Genomic DNA, 23,810 nt, shown 5'->3' on the forward strand with positions numbered 1-23,810 from the left:
CTTAACCACATGTAGTGAACATAAAAATACCTCTAATATTGGAGATGGCATTAGTCAAAGTGCGTTGTATTGAGTGTATAAGATACTGGAATGCAGTATAGAAAATGGGTTAGCTGGTGCATGTAGAATGCTTAGTTGGCTTCAGAGGAACAGAGCTGTAATGGAACCTCATTGTTAAACACTCACCTTCTTCTCCATGACACCACTTGGGCATTCCACTTCACTCTTGGTGTTTTCTTGTTTCTGATTAATTTTGACTGATATTTCAGATTGGGAATCTACTTTTGTTGAAGATGGGAATTTAGTGTCTTGCTCGTCTCTAATGAAAAGAATAGGGTAACAGGGTTATGGTTCCAATGGACTGCATTAACACTGCAGAATATCAGGCATCAACAAGACCAGTGTGATTCCACTTATTCTAACTGTAATTCTACTAATAGCAAACTACCAATGTGAAATATATCATTTCGAAAATAAGAGTCTGGGCGATGCCATGAGCGAATACAACACAGTTTCACTTCTGCAGTGTGGATTCAAATTCTTCTCAAACATATATCCTCTTTTAGGGGACACAAGAGTTTTAGATTAAATAAGTTTGAGGAAATCCCAAATGAGTGTTTAATAGGTATGAGTCCAGAACATAAAACTGTTGGTGAGGATTCTCAATTGAGAAATTCTGTGCCTCACTCCAACAGATAACAGCAATTGATCAGGTGGGAATTTCTTTTTACATGAGAAATGGGAGCAGGAGTAGACCATACGGCCTTCCCGAGCCAGCACTGCTATTCAACACGATCATGGCTGATCTTCAGCCTCAACTCAACTTTTTTTTAAGGGCAGAATAGGACTTCTGTTCACTCCACTGTACGCCAACACATTTTCCTGGGTCAGAGGTCATTTCCTATACAAGGCATTTTGATGCATTTTAATGAGGGAGAAAGGAACAGAAGGATATGTTGAAGGGATTAGATGAAGTAGAATGGAGCATAAGCACTGGAGTCAGCTTGTTGGCCCAACTGGCCTGTTTCTGCATTGTAAAGTCTATATAAGGTGAGCTACCACCATGATTTCAGTCACTAAAGGGAAGTTTGTTAATACAGGTCAGGACAATCAGCACTACAGGATGACTTCCGCTGTAGTGCCAGAAGAGAAGGTAAGAGAAATCTAGAGATGCTACCTGACTGGGGGCAAGTGTCCCTGCTGCCTGTAATTTTAAATTGTAGTTGGCCAGATTGGGATGGGAAAGGAATGGTTCAGTCCCTTACTGGACAACAGGATTGTCGTTTGAGAAGAAATTGGGCCAACTAGGCCTGTATTCTTTGGAGTTTAGAAGAACGAGAGGGAATCTCACTGAAATGTATAAAATTCTGACAGGGCTGAACAGACTGGATGTAGAGATGATGTTTCCCCTGGGCCCCCACCCAGGTCTAGAACAAGGGGTCACAATCTCAGGATACGGGGACTATCTAGGACTGAGATGGGGAGAAACTTCTTCACTCAGAGGGTGGTGAACCTGTGGAATTATCTACCACAGAAGGCTGTGGAGGCCAAGTCACTAAATATATTTAAGAAGGAAATAGGTAGATTTCTAGACTTTAAAGGTGTCAAGGGGCATGGGGAGAGAGCGGGAGTATGGTGTTGTGATAGAGAATCAGTTATGATCATATTGAATGGTGGACTAGGCTCAAAAGGGCCAAATGACCTACTCCTGCTTCTATTTTTTATGTTTCTATGTTTCTATTTTTTGCCAGGCAGCAGGGAGTTAAAATAGGGCCCTACCTGCTGGATTCTCTTCCACAATCCCACCTGAGCTTGTGCAGGATTATGGTGGAAAATGGGACAAAAGTCAGATGAGCAGGCCTACTGTTGCCTCATCATCCTGAACTCCATTTTCTCCCCTTGGAACTATCATGAGTTGATCCTACCTGGCCTGCAATATTTAAGTGCAGGGGGGAGGAGGGTGTTGGAGTAGTGTGGCCTGCCTTGCTGACCCATTTTTACCCCAGTTTGCCCCTCACTGCCCAGTATCTCTAGCACTTGCCTTGTACTAGGTATTATACCGCTGGATCCCTGGCAGTGTTCCCCTGCTGCCTTATTTTAATGCTCGACCTTCTGGCCATTTTGGTCAAGATGTTGGAAAGTAGCACGCTAATAAAGTCTGTCATTAAAATTGGCCCAGCCTCTCACCTATTGCTCCTGGACAGGCTGGCCACTCACTTTGCTGCATGCCACCTTGAGTTCAAATTGAACCTATAATGTGACAATAATGTCACATTAGTGCAGAAGGATATATTCTTCTGGGGCTTATGTTAAGGCTTTAACTAATTTGCACTATGTCTGAACTGATGTTCCTAGATGACAATTAATGTTAAAAAATGAAAAGCTGATGTGCTTTTTCTTAACATTGAACTATAAAGACCCAAAAGTATATTGGAGAATGTAACACTTTCATACAGCATTCTGGTCTGGCCACACCTTGACCTTTATATCCCTAAGGCATGAGGGTAAGGTTCAATTCCTGAAGGTGATGCAGAAAACAGTAAAGGTGTTGATCTCAATCATCAGAGAACTGCATTTTCATATAAAGATAAGTGTTATGAAATTAGAGTCTGCCTTATCCTCTTTGGTACACCATTGTCGGCCACCAATTAAGTGGTCTGAATGTTCTGTCATGGAGCGTGTCCATTATCCAATCTTACAGTGCAAGGTATAACACTAGCATCTCCTCATGATTTGGACTGGATATTGTGTCTTTCACATGTGCACTTCACCAATTTCAGAAGCCAGATCAAGAAATACTTTAATGGGATAAGGCCTGATGTGAGTAATTAAACTGCATTATGTTGCAGACAGAAAGTGAACATACAGACTGGCAATTGTTTGTCAAATGATTACCTCCCTGCAAAAAATGAGCCACTAAACCCCTGAGTACCCCTGCTCGCGATCTTGATCTCACCCATGTGAAGATGCACTGGGGGCACTTGACAATTAACCCGCAGAAAGGAAGTGAAAGAAATTGGAAGGAGAACCATTCTAGTTCATTCTTGCACTCGTAAAGCTAATAACTAAAATTGCTTTTCTGACTACATCAAGTATAATGGCATGCATTCCAAAATCATTACTGACAGGTTTTAAGGCTGTAAAGAGGAGGCCTGCTCACTCACTTTTCAGTAATCCTTTCTCACTACAATTTATTGGCAGGGTACATGCAAAAAAAAAAGTGTCCTTAAACTACTTACTTATTCTTGGTTTCTTTCTCCATTGTCTGACTGTACATTTGCTTTCTCTGACAAGCCTCAAGCACCAAGGTATCATTTTGAAACAACTCTCCCACAAGATCTATTATAGTTTTCCTTCTGGGGCTGGGATCAAGGACATCTGCTAGTGAATGATCCTCATCTATAATTTCCTTCATAAGCTCCTCCATTCTCAGGTCTTCAGGAGACTTTGTCTTCACCCTCAGATGGACTGAGGTGGTATCTGGGTCTGTTGAAAGCTGCTGAGTTGGCACTTTCCTGTTATCTTGATGGTCTTTTACTGGAAACAACTTACCGTTCTCACTTTTGCCCACAACAGACTTTGCAGCTTGTGCCACAAAAGTTGGCATGGGCCTTTCAAAATTGGTGTCTGAACAGTTTGGCGAAGATCCCAACTCTGTTGGCATGTACCTGCAATGATGTTCCTCACCATTTCCTCTAGGATTCATTTGAGCAGATTCCCTTGTTGGCAGTGAATTCTTTCTACTGAAGAGAAAATCATGGAGTCATGTCTAAAAGCTATGGTTAAGACGACATTTGAGAAGCAACTCAGATTCATAATGGGGGAGCTAACATCCAGTTAGATTAGGGAGTCGCTCCTCTCTACCAAGTACATACACCACAAGTGTCTGCATTGCATTTTAGGCCCATAACTATAACTAGGCTTCCACCAGGGAAGGAAAAGAAAGGGAAAATGTGCTGGGAAAGGTATTTTCAAACACTGTTTTTGCATTTCCCCTGGCGAGCCAATAAAAGACAGGTATTTATGAGGATTATTGACAGAGCCCTGAACTACCAGACTTTTACCAAGCAGGATTGGTTCACAGAAAATAAGAGAAAGTATTACAAGAACGTTTAATATAATATTGGGCTTGTGCAAAAATTTATATTGCTTTAAAATTGTTTCCTTACATCAGCTCAAATAGCACAGACTTTCCTCAAAATTGTAGCTCAGATGTGAGGTAGCTCTCACTATCATTATGGTTGAGATTAATTATAAAAGGAATTCACTTATTGGCAGAGCCATAGTAAGGATTCCTCAGGCCCTGGGCATCAACAGTGAGGGTCCCATCACCACACAGCACCCTCCCCCCTTCCATGACTAATTAAACTTTTCAATAGCACCAGTATCCACATTCAACAAACTGGCACCTTGAGTAGCATTTTTGAAGCCAAGCTCACCCTAACGCTGATCTTTATTAACTGGCATTTTCACAGCTGAAATGAAATGTGAGCAAAGAAGGAGACGCTAGATATATTGCCCCCAATAGTGTGTTTTAAATTTGCTGCTGAAGCTTTGAGATCCATTCATTGTGCTACACCTGAAACCACGTTAATTGAGATGCTTACCTACAGCACCATAGTAAAAGGTTAAGATAAATGTCAGATTATTAAAAAGCTGCAATGGAGCAAAAAAACTGGTTTCGCTGCCTTACCTGGTCAATTGCGGAATCATTTTGGTTTCTTCATTTGTTGCTATTTCCACGGGTGAAGATTCAAATGCTTTTGATGGATGCTGTCGTGCGAGATTGAATTGAACAGAAATATCTTCAGAAGCTGTGCAAGGATCGGTCTTATTGTTTTCTGACGTTGTAGAGGAATCCTCCAGGAACACATCATCTTCCCAGCAAGACATGGAGGGATGGGAATATGCCTGATCTCCCGATTTCCTGCATGGCGACAGCAGCCCAGAATGTGGAGATGGCGATCTAAGAGAAGGAGATGCTGCACCAGAAGAACCTACTTGAGCCTTGACCATGGTGGAACCTCTCTCCGACACTGTGGTGGCTGAAACTTGGTCGGTTCCTGACTTACTGTCTTCCCTCTTCAATTTAGTCCAGTTTTGTTTGGGAAAAGGCAACCTTGGCGGGGGTGCGGGTCCTCTTTTCAATGTCAGTGCTACATTATTCCATTTAGTTTGAGTTCCACTGGGTCTTCCTTGAGATTCTACATTTCCAGTTTCGGATGCTGGTTCACTGTCAGTCACTGTGCAGTGGAGCTGATCAGAGCTTCTGCTCCGTAGTGCAAGACTTTTGACTCTTGACGACTCCAGCTCATTCAAGGACTTTCCTCGTGGTCTTTCAAGGCTGCTTTTGCTGGGTGCCAAGTTTTTACACTCGTTTTCATGGCATTTTGAATAGGAAATCGGGGGTTCAGTTACAGAATTGACTTTAGCAGTAAAGGGCCTGGGAAAGAACATTACAAATTGACAAGGTTTGGATGAGGAATGCAGAATTGGAGCACAAACATCACAAAATTAACTAGTTTCAAGTAAACCCGAGATTAGAAGATTTTCTCACCCTTACTCCTACACGATGGATATATGGAATAAAACTTCAGCTAAAACAGTTAATGGCTTGTCCTTTAACATTTCCCAAAAGGAGCTGGAAAAATAATTTGCTAAGATCATAATTATGATATGAAAATAAGAGAATCTATGGAACATGATCCAATTAACATGACCCCACACATGTTTTTCCTCACAGGGATGTTTGAAGACAGTTTACAGCATCCTCTGCTGGTGAATGAGTGAATTTCTCTAGATTGCTGGAATTATCTACTGACCATAGAATTGTACAACAGTTACAACACAGGAGGCCATTCAGCCTCATGTCCATGCCGGCTCTCTGCAAGAGCAGCTTAGCCAATCCCACATCCCGTTCTTTTCCCCATAGCTCTACAATTTTTATTTGTGTTCCTTTACCACAAAGAAGGAAGACATCTTAGGTTTTCTTTCCCCAGAAAGACTATACATTTCCCCACTGCAGCAGCCAATTGTTTCTCAAATTATTCCAGGTCTCCCCTCTCCCATGACACTATCCAGGAGACAATTCAATGTGTTGATCACTTCCTGTGCAAAGAACTGTCTGATAATGAGTCTTCAATTTCCCTTTTACAGGCTCGAACCTACCCTCAGTTTAATTTTAAGGAATATTAAAAATTGACCTTTTCCATTCCCTTAATTATTCTTATATACCTCAACAAGATCACTCCAGTCTTTTCTGATAACTCAGAACTTTGATACGAGGGATCAATATTCTTGGTTCTTCTCTTCAATGTTTTAATTTCTTGAACATTTCCCCTCCTTTCCCACCAACCACAACTAGACACAGAATTCAATGTGCAGTCTGACCAAAGCACTGTACAGTTTCATTATAGCCTCCTCAAAGTTACATTTATGGATTTTTTTTTTTGCCAATTTCCAAAGTTTTTCAGGTGATGGTAAAGGCAAATTTCCTCCTAAACTCAAGGTAAACCCCACAACCACAACCCCCCCCTCCCACCCCACCACCAAAAATATTCCCATTATCCTCTCACCAGAAGTCTGATTTGGAGATGCACAAAAAAGTCAGGTTCCCCATCAGAAAGAATCTAAAGCTGCCCCCCTCATGTCCCCCTTAATGGCTCAAGTTTAAGCAGTTGGCTGTGGAATGGCTGCAGCTTTTCGGGGGACAATATCCCTACATAGAATAAAGCGCTGAATCACACAAATATCATTGTATAGCTTCTGTCTACAGTAACTGCCTTAATAGGTTAAGATCTTTTCAAAATATTTAGTATTGATATTTTCACCCTGTATCCATCATCCAAAGATGGCTGGTTATCCAAACAGTCTGTGCTATTCAAATACAGGACCTTTTATGTTGTTTGAATTGTAGGCTATTTCCAAACTAATAGGTAATTTAATGAGATACATTCTTCAATTGAACAATTTTCATCAGCACATTACGTGGTGATGTAAAGTCACATCAAAGCAACTTACCACATTGCTAATCTATCTATGCATTGGCCGTTCAACTGCAGGCTCTCTCCAACACCGGGATAGAATTTCCACCTGTGCCCCAATGATTTTATTGTTGGATCTCGAACAGACAGAGGTGGAAAACAACTTGGGGATGATCACCACGGTCTGACTGCCTGCCTTCTGTTTTTTGCAGTGTAGTCCCAGCAGTAGAAATTGTAGCCACTCAGGAGACATGCAAATGAGGCAAACAAGGCATCTGCAATAGTTCCTGCTATTTGCATTGCAATGGTGGACAAGGAACCACAGTCTTAGAAGTCACTAAAGGAAGCAGCAGGGCAGGACTGTAGGAGGGGCCTATATAAGTACTTTCAGAATGCTGCCAAACATAGGTACCAGGAAGAACATTTTCAGTTTTAAAACATTTAAATATCTTTTGCATCAGCAATCCTCTGCCTGCCTTCTCCTTGCTATTATGGCAGGGTCTGCGGGTGAAGGACATACCCAAACATGGTTCCATCCCTAGATGGACACAGATCTGCTTTCCACATGGAAATGATCCTCAGACTGGAAAATAGGGTCAGGAGGACATCACCAGGGCAGGGAGAAGTACCCCTTCACTTCAGTTCTGCCTGTGCAATGTTGCAGCTTAAAGCACCCAACATAGTCTTTTCAAAGATCAATGTCTTGTCACTCACCTGGAGGAGGAGTTGTTACTGCTGCCTATTTGTCTGAGTGTTTCTGAGCTTCGACCAACAGCTGAATCCTTCTGCACCAGAAAAAAAACTTCAGAAAAACATCTGTTGTGCTCTTTGATTGGTTTGATTTAAATTCAATACATTTTTAAAAGGCATGTTAAAATTGCATTGGACCCTAGTCAGGCAACATTAGTCAGACAATATAGTGCACATTTCTGGTATCCATACTATAAAAAGGACATAGAAACACTGAGATAGTGCAAAAAGATTTACTAGGAAGGTACCAGAACTGAGATTTCACACCTGTGGGGAAAAATTGAAGAGGTCGTTTTTTTTTCGGAAAAGATAAAACTTAGAGCTGACCCGATTGAGGTCTTCCAAATTCTGAATGGATTGGAAAGGATGGATGTGGGGAAAATGTTTCCACTTGCGGCCATCAATCCAACTTAGTTGCTAATAAATCCAATAGGGATATAAGGAGAAATTTCTTTACTCGGGGAGTGATTTAAATGTGGAACTTGCTACCATAGGAAATGGTCGCGCAAGTAGCTTAGAAGCTTTCAAAGGAAAATTAAATGAATACATGAGAGAAAAGGGAATATACTGAAAGGATAAATACCAGCACATACTATTTGGGCTGTTTCTGTGCTCTATGTAATTCTATGTAACGCTGTTGCCATGATAACAGTGTTACCATGTTTGCATGCAAAAGGATTGATCCAACATTGCCGATTCTTAACAAACCAGCCAATCAACATGTCTGCTATTAATTCTTTTCAAACTCGGATTTTATTGTGGCTAAAAATGAAATTGTAAAACTAATTTTAAGAGGGACAGCATTAGCCATAGCTTCTCCTGGGGTTAATCTGGTGACTTGGTAACCAAAGCTTTTGAACTAAGATTCCTGATTGTTTTCGTTACAGAATATTTCCAAAACATGTATTCAAATTATTTCACAATTGTTGCAAAACACCCTTTACTCCCACTGTTTTCAGAATTCCTATCCTCTACTTCTGATTCTGTTCACTTCACTTCATATAGGACCAGAACCCACTTGCAAACCTGGTCTGGACCTGGCACTCACCGGAGCCTCTTCTTTCAGCTTTTCCCACAATTCTGGTGTATCACCTTCTGCATCAACCGCCACTGTTTGGGTCTGGGCACGTGGTTTTACACCCAGACCCCCTTCCTACCACTGACCCTCCCCATTTACCCAGACTGGGGACCAGGACCAGCACCACTGGGTTCTGTCGTGGCCAATAAGCCCTGAAGCGGGACTTGAATCCAGGGCCTCCCAGCTCAGAGGCAGAAGCTCAACCAATTGCATCACTCAGGCTTACAGGGACCAGTGTACAGCAAACCAAAATGAGAGCGACTCAACCACAGTTAACTTAATTTAGGTACATACCTGTGGAAACAAGGTATGTATGTGTGACTTTGATCTTGGGCGGCCAACAAAGTGAACAGATTTTGGTTGGTCCAACAAATTATCAGTGGAGGCAAACATTCTGGAAATGGTAATGTCATCTGCCCGATTTTGGAAGCGTTGGCTCTCAGGAGATATGTTACTGCAGTGGGCAGGGACTGCCGCCGAATGATCCCGTGGTTCCCATAGTATCTCTGCAGACTTGTGTCGAGATATGTTCTGCCATTTTGCAGGGCTGACCCTGGGACAGGCATTGTTACTCCACTCTGAAAACCTCCTGTGCTGGGTGGCCGTCACCATTTGCCTTTGGTCGCAAATGAGCTCCGTGCTACAAGGTCTCTGACTTCTCTTGCGATCCATGTACTCAGCTAACGCTTTGTGCTGAATCTGTTTTATCCCCACAGGCGGTGCATTTGCTGCCAAGGAAGTTCTTTCGAACAGTTGGCGCTTTGAATCCACAAAACCCCTCCCCCCGTGCGTGTTTGGGAAGTTGCAGGTCCTTTCCTGCTCCCACGAAGGAGTGCATTTTCTTGAACTGTTCAGCACACCCAATTGATTTATTTTTTCAGGTTCTGAATGATACATTTTCTTTTCTTGCAACGTCAGTCTTTTCCTGCTCCCTATACGGGCAGTCTGGTGCTGAGGTGCCAGAGCTTCAGCTTGTAGATCCTCATGCAAAACTTGTGATAATGGAGCGGTGATTGTAGGATCATCAGGACTATGACTCGGGTCTGTCAAAGAAACTGTTCGAAGATGTGTAAGGCTTGACCTCTCAGTGAGCTTCTGCTTAGCTCGGTTTGGCCAACTGAGCTGGAGATCTCTGCGTTTAAAAGAGGTCTCCCTCAGGACCTTAGTCTGTGCATACTTTACTTGGTTTCTATAAGCAATTTTAGAAGAATCGATCGATGAGCCTGAGGTGTCTGGAGATTCTTCATTCAATTGGATGAGTACAGTAGATTCATCTAAGAGTTGGGAAAAACTCTTGCACTTTCGCAGCTGTGCAATTTTATTTTGGGACCCCCGGTGCAGGTCTCGGTTTCCTTCCCTCTGTTTATATTCCTCCTTTGACCCCTCAGTGAGTTGCCTTTTCTGTTTAGCATTCACTGCTGCATTTTTAGCAGTATTCATGCTTTCAAAGGCAAGTCGATGTAACATTGGAGTATTTTCAGCAGTGATTACGCCATCAGTACATGACTGTCTTGCTGGCCTGGACGAGTGGCTCTCCAGAACACTGTAGTTATTTCTTGCATCTGAATGTGGAATTATTCGAAGTCCTGCACTGTCTATGTTATTTCTCATTTGCCTCTGGCTTTTATATGTGCTCTGCATTGCTAACTCAGGCACTGTAGGATGTGGTTTAGGGCTGTGAGAACTTTCGCTGGGTCCACAGTAGAAGATCTGGCTGCTGCTGGTGTTATGCCCCCTAACCCCAAATTCTCCATATGTAGTTTGTAAGCCCAGACCAGGTGACTGAAGCACTAAATGTCTGGCACTCACCTCATTCAAAGATTCTTGTCCTTCTTTGCAATCCCAAGCTACATTACACTTAGGATCTATCTCAGATTTTTGTGGTTCTGTTGTCTTCTCTGGGCCCTTTGCCAGGTTGGGGCCTGAAAAGCCTTCTACTGGCCTGGACTCCCGAGTAGATGTATGGGTGTATGTGCTGGCGATGTGAAAATATGGTGCTGCTTTCTGATTGCTTTCACTAGCACTACTAGGAGTTACTACAGGTGGTAGCTCAAGGTGCTGCTGGCTAACAGAAAGTGGTTTAATTCCCTGTGCCAATGGGAGACTGTAGATTTGTTGCTGTGATTCTATATAGTCAAATGTGGCACCAGAGCTGTGATGGATAGAGGAAGGTGATGAGCCAGTTGGGTTGCTCTGACCCTGTTTGGAAGTAAAATTGTCTGAACCTTCAAGTGAGCGATTGCACTTTTCCACAAAACCAGTAGCGTTTGAAGTAGGCCCACACCATTGAGCCTGGGAATAGGTTTCTCCAAGATCAGAAGGATGTCTTTTAAGGGGCAGGTTCATTATCTCCCTAGATTGCTGATTACTTTCAATAGTTATCCCCTGCGCCTTGCTCTTAATCGATGATCTCTTTGTCACATCCTGTGGGCATGGCCCATCATGGCTGTAATAGTTACTAAGACCATCATGCTGCCTGGTAACTAGGAAACTATCACGGCGTGTTGGAGGAGGAGGTGGGCTCGACCAATTATATTTCCCATCATGACAATTACTATTGGAGTTCTCCTTTGACGGGAACACCGGTCTCTCTTCAGTGCCCATAACACCAGCATCACAGATTACTGACGTCAGTTTTGTATCAGTTTGTTGCAATGCCTCTGAATTGGGAGGCAGATGGAACACATTTCTTGACTGCCTGGGACTCTCACTGCAATGAACTAGAGACAGATACTCTGGAGCATTGAAAGAAGTAGAGAAGGAACTGTAACCAGAGTCCCCTTTGCTGCAATGCTGGTTTAACTGGTCTATGTGACCAGTAAGTCTGTCAGGAGAGAAATGACTAGTGGTGCCTGCTTTCTGGTCCAACCTGTCCATGCTTCAAGTGTTGTTCTGTAATCTGATCATCATCATTTCCAAAGGAGGCCGCAAAGAGTCACCTACTTTCTTTAGGTGAAACAATTTCTGAAAGGAGATTAATTACAGTTAAAGCACTTACTACTGGAGTAAAGAAAGAACATGTATAACCAAAATGCTTCTAATCATGTAGAAAAATACAACAGCCAATCTTGCATACAGCAACAATCCACAGACAGAAAATGAGACTAATGGACATTTTGTTGGTACCATTGGTTGAGGGAAGAATGTTGACCAGGAGAATCTCTTGTGCTTTGAATAGAGCCATTTACCTTTTATGTCAACCTGAATGAATAGAAGGCTCAATTTTAACATGTGACTTCTTTCAAATTACTTATAGCAATTGAACATTACCAGAATATTGCACTAAAGGGACAGTAGATAATATACTCAAGTATATACTCCTTAGACAGCACCTTCCAAACCCATGAACACTACCATCTGGAAGGACAAGGACAGCAGATACATGGGAACACTACCACCTGCAAGTTCCCCTCCAAGCCACACACCATCCTGACTTGGAAATATAGTGCCAATTCTTTGCTGTCGCTGGGTGAAAAATCTTGGAAAGCCCTCCCTAACAGCACTGAGTGTACCTATACCACATGGACTGCAGCGGTTCAGGGCGGCAGCACACCACCACCTTCTCAAGGGCAATTAGGGATTGGCAATAAATGCTGGCCTAGCCAGCGACGCCCACATCCCACGAATGAATACAAAAAATTATTCAAGTCGCAAAGTGGACTTGAACCCACAGCTTTGTGATCAGACGCAAGAATGTTACCAACTTAGCCAAGCTAATACTTGGAGTATCAAGAACTGTAATCTATTCATGGGTACAGTATACTTTAGAAATTTAACATACTGCACACAGTGTCAGGGCCCTAGCTGAGGTTCCCAATTCATGAAGTTTCAGAAACCAGCTGGTCCATTGAGGGGAGCTTTTACTTTCTTTCATTCATTCATGGGATGTGTGCTTCTGGTTCTCAGCAAAGTCCAAGTATTTCCCAACACAGAGGGAGGAAAAGGGGAAGGAGGAAGATTTATTTTTTAGGGCGGCGGGGTGATATGTGCTGCAGGCAGATCAGGCTATTATTTTCTCTCTCAGTCAGTCATATGGGCCAAGAATTCCTTAGCTGAAGGAAGCAGATAATCTGCTTGGGTTAGCATCACTCAGAAACCAATTACTAATTTGCAATAAATGAAGGAAAATATAAGCTTTAAAGAAAAATACATAAATATTTTTGTTTGATCATCTAATTCATTACATGTCATATTTCCCCCTATAATTTTGCTATTTTCTCCTCCACTCTCTTAGTCCTCTATTTTGTGTCTCCTCCCCTTTGCCAGTGAGATAACTTCCCTCTTCATTGGGTTGGCAGGTTGGGGAAGGGGGTGAGGGAGGTGTTGGGGGATCAGGAATTGGCTGCAGCACTTGTTATACTGCAGCAAAAGAAAAAAAATCAACGCTCTGAGATTAATTACACTGGGCAATCCCATTCCTAATGCTGGATATCAGGACTCACTGAAGCTCCAAGGTATTGACTACAGGAAGAAGGACATAATCGAAAACCTCTCAATGATCTATCATTTGAATATTCTCACCTTGAATATTCTGCATCTTAACCATGACAGGTTGAGGTGTCTCATCTGAAAGACAGCAACAGCAGTGAGAACAGGAGCAGAGGCGAGAGGCAGGAATATACAGAATGGCAACCCAAGGGCCGAGAACAGGAGTGGGAGCAGAGGCGAGAGGCAGGGATATAAAGTGTGGCGTTCCGAATACCAAGGGCAGTTATAAGGGATTTCGACTGCCCTAATATTAAATGGGAGAAGTTCAGTGTAAAAGATACACAGTTTAAAAGGGCGCCGAATTTTTAAAAACACATTCAGAACTTTTTTTAGCCAGCCAACAAGAGAAGGGGTAGGTCTGGACTTAGTTTTAAGGGAATGAATCAAAGGGGTATCAGTTGGAGAACATTTTACTGATACCTGTATTGATCATTTTTCTTTTCGATTTAGAGTAGTGATGGAAAAGGATAAAGGTAGCCCAAGAGCAAAAGCTTTAAATTGGGGAAAAAAACAATTTTACTAAACAGATATGATTTGGCAAAAGTGGACTGAAGGTAAGTCAGTGTCAGAGCAGTGGGGGGCATTCAAGGAGGAGCCAAAGAAGGTTCAGGACAATTATGTTCTCACAAAGAAAAATTATGAGACTCACAAATCTAGACTCCTGGATGTCAAAGGAGCATAGAGAGTAAGAAAAGGCAAAAAAAAAGAAAGCTCGTGTCAAAGCTCAATACTGTAGAAAACTAGAGGAATTTAGAAAGTCACGCATCTACAGCCAAGATGATGGCATACGTCTACATAATACCTCAAAATAATGATTGACACATAATCCGAGTTTGACACCACTTCTGACTGAAAATCTCAGAAGTGGTAATGGGGAAGCCAAGGAGCTGGAGGAACAACTACACTTCATGCGCTTACCCTTTCCTCAAAATGAAGAAAAAAGTTGGAAAATCTAAAACTAAATGGGTGTCTTTTACTTGGGCAGAATTCTAAATCAGGAAAACACTGGCAATGGGTGGTGACTGGGATTTGTATATCATTTACCTAGGGAGGTTGGCTCCCACATTTCTGTAAATACATCACATCGTTAATTGGGATCTCAGATTGGTTCAAGGAACGCCAGATTTATAATGTGATACTGGCAAGATACCTACTTTGTGTTAAAAGTGGTTACGCCTGGCAACATTGTAATGAATGATTTATAACTTTTATGCACATAATAGAAATAGATTTCCAATGGAGGATAAGACTTGCTGTGCGCTACGTGAGACAAAATTGTAAACTTGTTTAGGAAGAACATGATTTCACTATGTTGTACATAAAGCATAACAGAAAGCTTCTCCCTCAGTGATCCACTCAGCAAGTAGTCAATAGTGGAAAGAAACTACTGGGTGGAGTAACATTGCTTAACTCAAATAGTATGATTACATTGACGTGAGATGACTAATTCATTTTCTATTATTTTCTATAGCAATGTGTTGTTGATATCATATGCTTAAAACAAACACACCAGGATATAATAGTTAATTCCACGATCCCACAGCAACAAAGGAGGTTAAGATGAATTCAGTAAAGATTTTCAATATTATGTAGCGTTTTGATAGGATGAGTAAGGAAAGATTATTTCATCTGGTTGGAGAATCAATAATGAGGAGTCATCAATTTAGCACGGTCACAGAGAGTGAGGGTAAAGGGGGAGTCCAGAAGGTTGACAGAGTATGGAATGCTTTCCATAGGAGCAATTGAGCCAGAGAACCTTATGTCTTTTAGAGAAAGGTTGGAAAAGTATATGAAATGGAGAAAGATACAGGATTATAGGGAGGGCACAGGGCAGTGGGATAATTATGTATTCCTCTTCCTCTAGCAAAGTGCACAGACATAATATTAGGCTGTTTTAACTTTGTGTAATTGAGGTTTTAAGCGGGTAAAAATTGGACCAATAGCTCAGTTGGCCACTTCCAGTGCAGTAAACATCTATGGTTTCCAATTTCTGCCTTTGTATGATGAAAGCAGAATATCCAAACAGCACATAGGTTGACTATTGGTGACATGTCATTAAATGGTACAATAACTGTGCCTCTGATTAACTGTGCAGAATAGTCGCCATCTAAGATGGAAAAATATTCAATCTAGATCTGAGCATCGTTGGAAAGGAGGGAAAATAAATAGAGTTCAGAAAAAAACTCGTCTCTAAGTCAGAATGTTGTGGGTTCAAAGCCCCAGTTTAGAGACTTGACAGGCACGTTTTCAGAGGCAAGTGGAATCCAGTCAGGCTTCAGTCTCTCTGAGGTGTTGGGGTCCAGGCCAGCTGCCTGTAGGCAGCTTCCTGGTGACAGACAGGGTGGTGGGTGAGCAGCCAGGGGCAGCCAGCACTCCAGTCAGACTTTGACACCCTCTCTGCCTGCCTGGCTTCAGCTGTGGTCATTTGCTCCCACCACAATGGAGGTTACTCCTCCACAATGGCCTGGCTACTGAGGCTGTTTTTTTTTTTAAAGTATAAAAAGTTGGAGATGGAGGGTGCCTCAAAATGGGGGACCTCCTATTATCCTATCCATCTTAGAAAGCCCACCTGCCATCCTTAATTGGCCACTATTTCAGGAGAAATCATTGCTGGGTGTCTGTCCCCCATGCAGTGCAGGGTTGTGACCCCCAATAGACCCCAACATTATGAACCTGACTAAAAGAGACACTTCATTGCAGTATGAAGGGAGTGCTGCCTTCTCAGAAATATCATATTTCAAATGGGACATTGAGACCAAGTCCATTCTCTCAGATGAATATATTTAAGGAAATATAGGCCTGTTCTCCTGATCTCCTGCCAACATTTATCCCTCTGCCACCATACAAAAACAAATAACCTAATTGTTGCTGATGGATCCTGATGTGTGTTAATTGGCTGCCATATTTGCTCACATTATAACAATTGCGGGTATTTCAGCCACAAGGTTCAGTCCAGGATTATAAGGAGAGCCATATATGGGCACCTACATGTTTCTTTCAAGGAAGATTCAACATTCCCCTTCTTGACCCTGGGATGCTGTGTGGAATTTCAGTCCCTTGCCTTTTGAGCGAGGCAGCAGCACCACAGAAACACCTTGGCCTACCAAAGCCATTTAAGTCCTGGCATCTCAGTCTGACCTTCCAACACAATGTGGTCGGGGTCGAATACTGGTAGACGTTAATACTAGGTTGACACATTTGTTGCTTTGAATCTCCACAAGCTTGCTTTAAGATGTAAGATGTTCAGCGGGAAGAAGGTTGTAAGCAGAGTAGGAGTCAACCAACCACCTAGTTGGGCACAAACGGACAGAGAGTTATACAGGGATATTAGTGTTCATGGGAAAATAGATGGACACAAACAGGACAATAAGAAAAGTTAGAAAATTGAGCTTGGTGAGGGTAGATGGGCAGTTGGAAGACATATCTTATGACAGATATTGTCTTCTCTAAAATTAATACATTAGCAAATATCAACAGAAGGTTGATTCCTATGGAGATTGAAGCACAATGTTAAAGGGTTTGTAAAAAAGCATCACTTAACACTTCAATCATATTATATGTTTTCTTGTGTTAGATGGTAATAGTAGAGTAATTTTGACTTTATGCAATGGTGTAAAATGAGTGATTCCCATGGAAATTAAAATCAGGAGAGATGTACAACAAGTGGCTGATCCAATATTGCCCACTTCTCACTATCAAGTTTAATTCTGGGGTGCATTTCCTCCTTCAGTTTGTATATTTACATGTATATAATTATAAAACATCATAATCACACATATTTAGATCAAATAATACATTCATATATAGAGGTTATGGTTAGGAATTATTGGCCACTTGATCTAGAAAGCATTTTTGTTTTAAGCTACAATGTAATTACAATATACGAACTCAGATTCAGGACTTTGAGGACCAGAAATTTAGTAGCCCCATTTATTGGGCACTGGGACCCTGATTCACAAGCTGCTTGCACCCATTCAGATTGAGGTGGGAAACATGCAAAATTGGTGTACCCACCTCATTTGAACAAGGGTAGAGCTCCTGTACCCACAGAGGGGCAGGTGGCCCTTGAGACAGTTACTGAGAAGATAGTGTGAGCAGACAGTCATCGCTATCAATACAGGCAAGGACCTGGATGCAGTGCAGGAGAAAATTTAATGACCACACGAGAGGTCAAAGTTGGTAAAAATATCTTCAAATATCCAACTAGACTCATATGCTATTCCATCTATCATCCCCCTGTTCACTTACCAACCAACATTTTATATCAAGCATGACTCATTCTGAAGTCTCTATGCATTAATGATTTAGACGTGAATATAGGAGGTGTGATCAGTAAGTTCGCAGATGACATGAAAATTGGTGGTGTCATAAATAGTGAGGAGGAAAGCCGTAGATTGCTGGACAACATAGATGGGCTGGTAAGACGGGCAGAACAGTGGCAAACAGAATTTAACCCTGAGAAGTGTGAGGTGATGCATTTTGGGAGGGCTAACAAGGCAGGAGAATACACAATGAATGGTAGGACCCTAGGAAGTACAGAGAATCAGAGGGATCTTTGTGTACATGTCCATAGATCCCTGAAGGCAGCAGCACAGGTAGAAAAAGGTGGTTAAGGCGACATATGGGATACTTGCCTTTATTAGCTGAGGTATAGAATATAAGAGCAGGGGGTTATATAAAATGCCAGTTAGGCCACAGCTGGAGTACTATGTGCAGTTCTGGTTACCACACTATAGGAAGGATGTGATTGCACTGGAGAGGGTGCAGAGGAGATTCACAAGGATGTTCCCTGGGCTGGAGCATTTCAGCTGTGAAAAGAGACTGGATAGGCGAGGGTTGTTTTCCTTAGAGCAGAGAAGGCTGATGGGGGACCTGATAGAGATATACAAAACGATGAGGGGCATAGATAGGGTAGATAGGAAGAAACTTTTCCCCTTAGTGGAGGTGTCAATAATCGTGGGGCATAGATTTAAGGTAAGGGGCAGGAGGTTTAGAGGAGATTTGCAGAAAAATCTTTTCACCCAGAGGGTGGTTGGAATCTGGAATGCAATGCCTGAGGGGATGGTAGAGGCAGGAACCCACAACATTTAAGAAGTATTTAGATGAGCACTTGAAACGCCATAGCATACAGGTCTATGGGCCAAGTGCTGGAAAATGTGGTTAGAACAGAAAGGTGCTTGATGGCCAGCACAGACACAATAGGCTGAAGGGCCTATTTCTGTGCTGTATAACTCTATAACTCCATGGTCTCACCATGCACACACATTCTTAGCACTGCTGCAAACCTCATACCCAGATCTCTCAGCTTGCGCATACTGCCAGCTATCCAACTATGACAGGCACATCTTCCAAACACACTGCACCCACTCTCTGACACAACTCCCTCTCAGATGCAGGGCAGTGTGACACATAACCAGCATTACCGCTATTTCATCTTGATGGAGGAGATAGTGCTGGCGATCACTGGTGCAGCCTTGACCGAGGCCGTAGCCAGTGGTGGGGCTGAAACCATACAGGAGGATGCATGTTCCTACCTAATCCACTTTCTCGCATTCCACTTACCCCTCATCCCATAATCCCTTCCGATTTACATCCCACAATCCCTTCTGATTTACAAAGTGTAGATAGTGTAAGAATGCACCTCTTGCCTTCCCCTCATTTGCTTCACCACAGTCTAACCCGATCTGTCTTCGTCCTTTCAGATACTCAAGAACTGCAATCTGGGCAGGCAGTGACATGTGAAGATTAAGTCCAAGAGGAGCAAAAGAATGATGACGACGAAACACCATCATTCAATCTCACAGTCACAGCCACTAGTTCAGATACTGGTAATGTGCGATATTTAGAGATTAGCACAGAGACAGGATGACTCGTTAGGCATTAGAGGCCTGCAGCCAAGGCAGGGGGAAGGGACATGCAGGTGCCAGCTCCCCAGAGGCTGAGGTCACATATGAGTTCGGCTGCAGAGGATGGAGATGAGAACTTTGATGGGGTGGCATACAGGGAAAGGCTGATGGGTATGCACACACAAATGCTTGAAGCATTGTTTGGCCTGCCAAAAATTGTGCTATGACTGTTGAGGAGGATGCAGGACTCTGGCTCCAACTTGGCACAGGGCTTTGCGCAGAGCTTGGAGCCCAGCCTGTCCAGTGTGGAGGCAGTGGCCAAGTCTGTAAGAACACTTGCAAACCCAACCATGATGCAACGTCTGATGGCCAACGTCTCAGCTTTCAATGCAGCACATGCAGAAGCCACACAATGTCTGAGCATTGCAATGGAAGCTCAGACCAAGGTCATGCCATCTCCACTTGCTGCCATCATGGTTACAGATACCAATGGGGCATGCAGGCAATGTTGCTGCAAAACTGTGCAGGTGCACAGCCACACAGCAGCCTACAAGATACCATGCAGACGTTGCTCTGTGATAAATGTGCGTGGTTGCACAAAAAAAAAGTTAAGGTACTGTGTACTACAGAAAACGGCTGTGGATAAAAGTGAAATTTTAAAAGGGAACATTTGCTTGAAGGGTGTCACAGGCTTGCAGCAATCTCATTCATTCTTGTGTGCTCTGACCAAAGGGCATTTGGCTCACTGCCTGCTGATACTTCATCCTGAGCTGTTTCCTTGGCTACCCCTTTCCCAGTGGCAGCTTGCCACTGCCTTCCGCTCTCCGGGGCAGGTTCCAAGTCTACCTCAGCTGGAATGGGAATCGAACCCACACTGTTGGTGTTATTCAGAACCACGTGCTAGCCAACCAGCCAACTAAACCAAATTGTCCTCTTCCAGCAATCAAACCTTCAAATTACTCAAACTCGGATTACTCAAACATTGCTCAGGAGAATGGCAGTGGCTCCCTGGTTCTTGAATCTCACAACTGCCACTGCACCAGTGATTTTGCTTTTGCCTGTCAGCTGCCAGCACAGGCTGCAGCCGCAGAGATGGTTCTGCGTAGGAGCACTATGCCAGGGAAAGGCATCTGCGAAACTTGCACTAAGAGAACCCACAAGCACGATTGGGATACTTCTGTATGGAAATTTATCTGCTAAAGTTGGTTTTTTGGTCTCTTCCCTGAACATCTTGCCAAGAAGTAGCTGTGATGGTCAGTAATAGAGGGAAGGTATGGTTTGGGGCTGTTGAGAAATTGGGGAACCAGTGCCAAGGGCTGTGCTTTCATGATAGCGAGATTATGCAGGAAACAGCAGACCACAAGTTCCAGCGAGTATTTTAGGACTGCCCCAGGAGTTCAGGTAGCAGAACCATTGTATGAGGACCCCAAAAGTCTGCTCAATGATGTTTCTTGTGGCAGCATGCTTCTCATTATACGCATGCTGGCCACATGTGGCTGGGTTGTGAATGGGAGTTATGAGTCCGATGTAAAGCCAATAGCCCCTGTGGCTCAGCAGCCATCCTCTGGTTTGATGTGATGGTCCGAATACTGGGGGAAAAAGTGAATTGGTGCAGAACAATTGCTGCCAGGATTCCGGGTATTCATCTGCATAATGTGCCGAGTGTGGTCACATACCTACTGCACATTCAGAGAGTGGAACTCTTTGTGGTTGCCGTACATCTCTGCATTTAGATGCCGTGCTCACAAAGCCAATTGCATGGCTTTGAAGCATCATTTGGAATGGACAGGATGCTCGGGCCACTCTGATTCAGGGCCCCTCATCTTGAAAGGCAAGCAGCTCATGATCTCACTTTTCTGCAGGGCAATGGGCAAATCCAAGATGAAACTTAACCAGAGGTTCCACTGGTCCCCCCTGGAAAACAAGTCTTCAACTTTTGCACTAAGTCAACTAACATTCGCATCTCTCCCCCACTTCATAAATCCTGTTGTTTAAAACCAATCTCAAAACTCTGCCAGCAATCATGATCATCTTCTTTGCAACACATTATTCATTTTACTAGATTTTAATCATAACAAGGGCCACTAAGTGAACCAAATTGAGAGATTTCCCAAGCAGGTACCTCAGACCTCGACTGCTCCTACAATGTACCAGACCAAAAATTTAGCTTCATGGTTTTCAGTCCCGCTATTCCCAAAATTTCATGCATAATTTAACGCCTGCTCAGAATGGGCATAAATGGAGGAAGTGCGTTTTTTTGGGTATCTTGGCTCTGGAATAAAAGCTCCCAAAAATGTAACCAAAATGATTTCTCTCATCATTTGCATGGTCAGGATATTTTTTATATAGCGTTTCCTTCAGCTACAGCCAGATTTCAATATTATAAGTATAGTGTTTTAATAACAAGAATAATTTAATTCTGTTATGAAACTTAATCATTGACTTTGAACCCCATGAGTCTACTTTATTTGAAGCTCTGGGGCTACAGATCTGGTTGTAGCTTAAAGAATTTAATACCAATTAGTGCCAAATTATAAGCAGTTTGTGTTGTGAATTTCTTCTCCCAATGATTATGAAATAAGTTTAGGGGTAAATGAACACAGAAGCTATTAAACCATTTACAAGAGAGATGTGATGTTTATTGCATCAGTGTACACTGCATTTAAACACATATCCCAAGAGACAGGATTCCAACCATCTACCATCTCATCTACCCCTTCATTATTATTATATAGTTACCCTTTTAAAAGAATAAAAACACGTAATACCTTAGGCGGAATCGTCCTAGATTTGTACTAAATGCAGTAGCAGGAAAAAAGTTGCATTTTCGTGTATTGTCCAATTCCCGCCTCAGTAGTTACTCAGCCACAGGAAACACGCAGTCTCGCTGATGGGTGGCCTCCGATTTGCCTGTCATGCTGTTACCTCGCCGCTCCCTCACGCAGGGTGCAACATTTAAACTGCAGCCATGCGTTCTCAATGCTTGCAGCCCAGGACTGCTCCAGTGAAGATATGGCCCCAAAGTAGTGCAGCCCCGCCGACACGTCCCTGGGACACCTTCCGGACGCCATGGAGGCCGACTGTGATGTCCTCTACCCACACTGTGGCCGCAGGAGGGCCCATCAGTCTCACCACTCCAGCTTGGGATGCGGTGGTCGAGGTGGTCAGTGCCAATGCTGCACACAAGAGGTCGGCCATCCAGTGCAGAAAACAGATGAATGATCTCATCTGTGCCACCAGGGTAAGGCAACCATTTCATCATTATAAATTCACACACTCACAAGCCCATCACACATTCACTGGCATCTCACTCTCTGCCAGCTCAAGGGATATCACCACTCACACTCTCACATCTCTCTCACATCTCCATCTGGCCTCACCTCCTGTGGAGACTGCCTCCTCAGCCCGCACCATCTTGAGGCCACTTACAACATGTGCCCCCCCACACACACCCTGGGATACCCCAATTCCCCAGTACAGCCCCTCTCCCAGCAGCCTCTTCCCTTGCCTGAGGCCATTTCTCCCCCTTTCCCAAGCAAGCCCTAGCCCTGCAGCCATTGAAAAGTCACCCCCGCTGGTCTGGTAGGTAGAGACCTGCCTGTGAGCACCCCTAAAAGTGATGTGGTGCTATCTGCGAAACCTGGCGCTGATGACTGTGGGTGTTGCCGAAGCAAGGTAAACAAACGAACCTCAAGTTCCAAACAAAGTGCAGCTCACCAGGTATATGTCACTTACGTACAGTCGTGACACACGTTGGCATGTGCCCGGATGATCCAACACCACAACACCGGTGGGGGGGAGGGGGGGTGATGATTCCCGTGAGCAAGCAAAGCTTATAATGAGATGCTAAAGTATTTAAATTAGTTTCCCAACATGAGGCAGCGGGAAGCGTGGCCCACCATTGACAGGTGGAGCTGATGATCGCAAACTGGTTTCACAATGTCATGAAACCGATTTTTGGCTGACTCGCCATGCTTCCCCCCTCCACCCCCACTTCCCGCCATGACACCAGAAGCTAACAAGACAAACAGGACACAGTCCTGCAGTTAAAGTTAGTTAAACCGTTTCCTTGTGTCAGCTTAGCCCAGTGGTTAAAGGTTCAAACCAATGTTCCCTTTGCATTTTCCTGTGGCCTGTTTATTTGTTTTATTTCTTTTGTGTGACCACATGCATGTTATCTTACAGGAAACAACTGGTGAGGGGCCTGCGTGGTAACCTCCAGATGCCTGCATAGCAGTGCACACATGCAGCTTAGTGGGAAAATTGGTTTCGAGCCCCACTCGAGGACTGGGGCACATAATCTAGGCTGACACTTCAGTGAAGTGCCAAGGGAACGCTGCATTGTGGAAACTGGCGTCTTTCAGATGCGATGTTAAACAGAGGCTATGCCTGCCTACTCAACTAGACATACAAGGTCTCATGGTACTATCCGAAGAACAGCCAGAAGTTCTCAGTGTCCTGATCAACTTTCATCACTCAGCCAGCTCCATCAAAACAGATTAACTGATCATTTATTCCACATACCGTTCACAGCACCTTTGTTGTCTGCAACTGATCGGTGCTTTTGCCTACATAACAACAGTGACCATTTCAAAAAGTACCTCATTGCCTGGGAAGTACTCTGTGATATCCTGAGGAATTGAAAGGTGCTAAATAAGTGCAACT

At 43.4% G+C, this 23,810-nt stretch overlaps 1 protein-coding gene across 1 annotated transcript in view; it reads right to left on the reverse strand.

The window, feature by feature from the left end:
• Positions 1-11,688, reverse strand: part of LOC144685966 (protein Shroom1-like) — a 29,204-nt gene extending 17,516 nt beyond the window's left edge. The window contains exons 1-5 of the mRNA XM_078551035.1: positions 9,106-11,688; positions 7,698-7,768; positions 4,694-5,443; positions 3,240-3,743; positions 187-319 (exon numbers count right to left, since the gene is read on the reverse strand). Coding sequence (XP_078407161.1) covers positions 187-319; positions 3,240-3,743; positions 4,694-5,443; positions 7,698-7,768; positions 9,106-11,688 — 4,041 coding nt within the window. The remainder of the gene's footprint in view (positions 1-186; positions 320-3,239; positions 3,744-4,693; positions 5,444-7,697; positions 7,769-9,105) is intronic.
• Positions 11,689-23,810: the final 12,122 nt, after the last annotated feature.

Source organism: Cetorhinus maximus, chromosome 10 (genome assembly GCF_964194155.1).
Source record: "Cetorhinus maximus chromosome 10, sCetMax3.hap1.1, whole genome shotgun sequence".
NCBI classification, from domain to species: domain Eukaryota; kingdom Metazoa; phylum Chordata; class Chondrichthyes; order Lamniformes; family Cetorhinidae; genus Cetorhinus; species Cetorhinus maximus.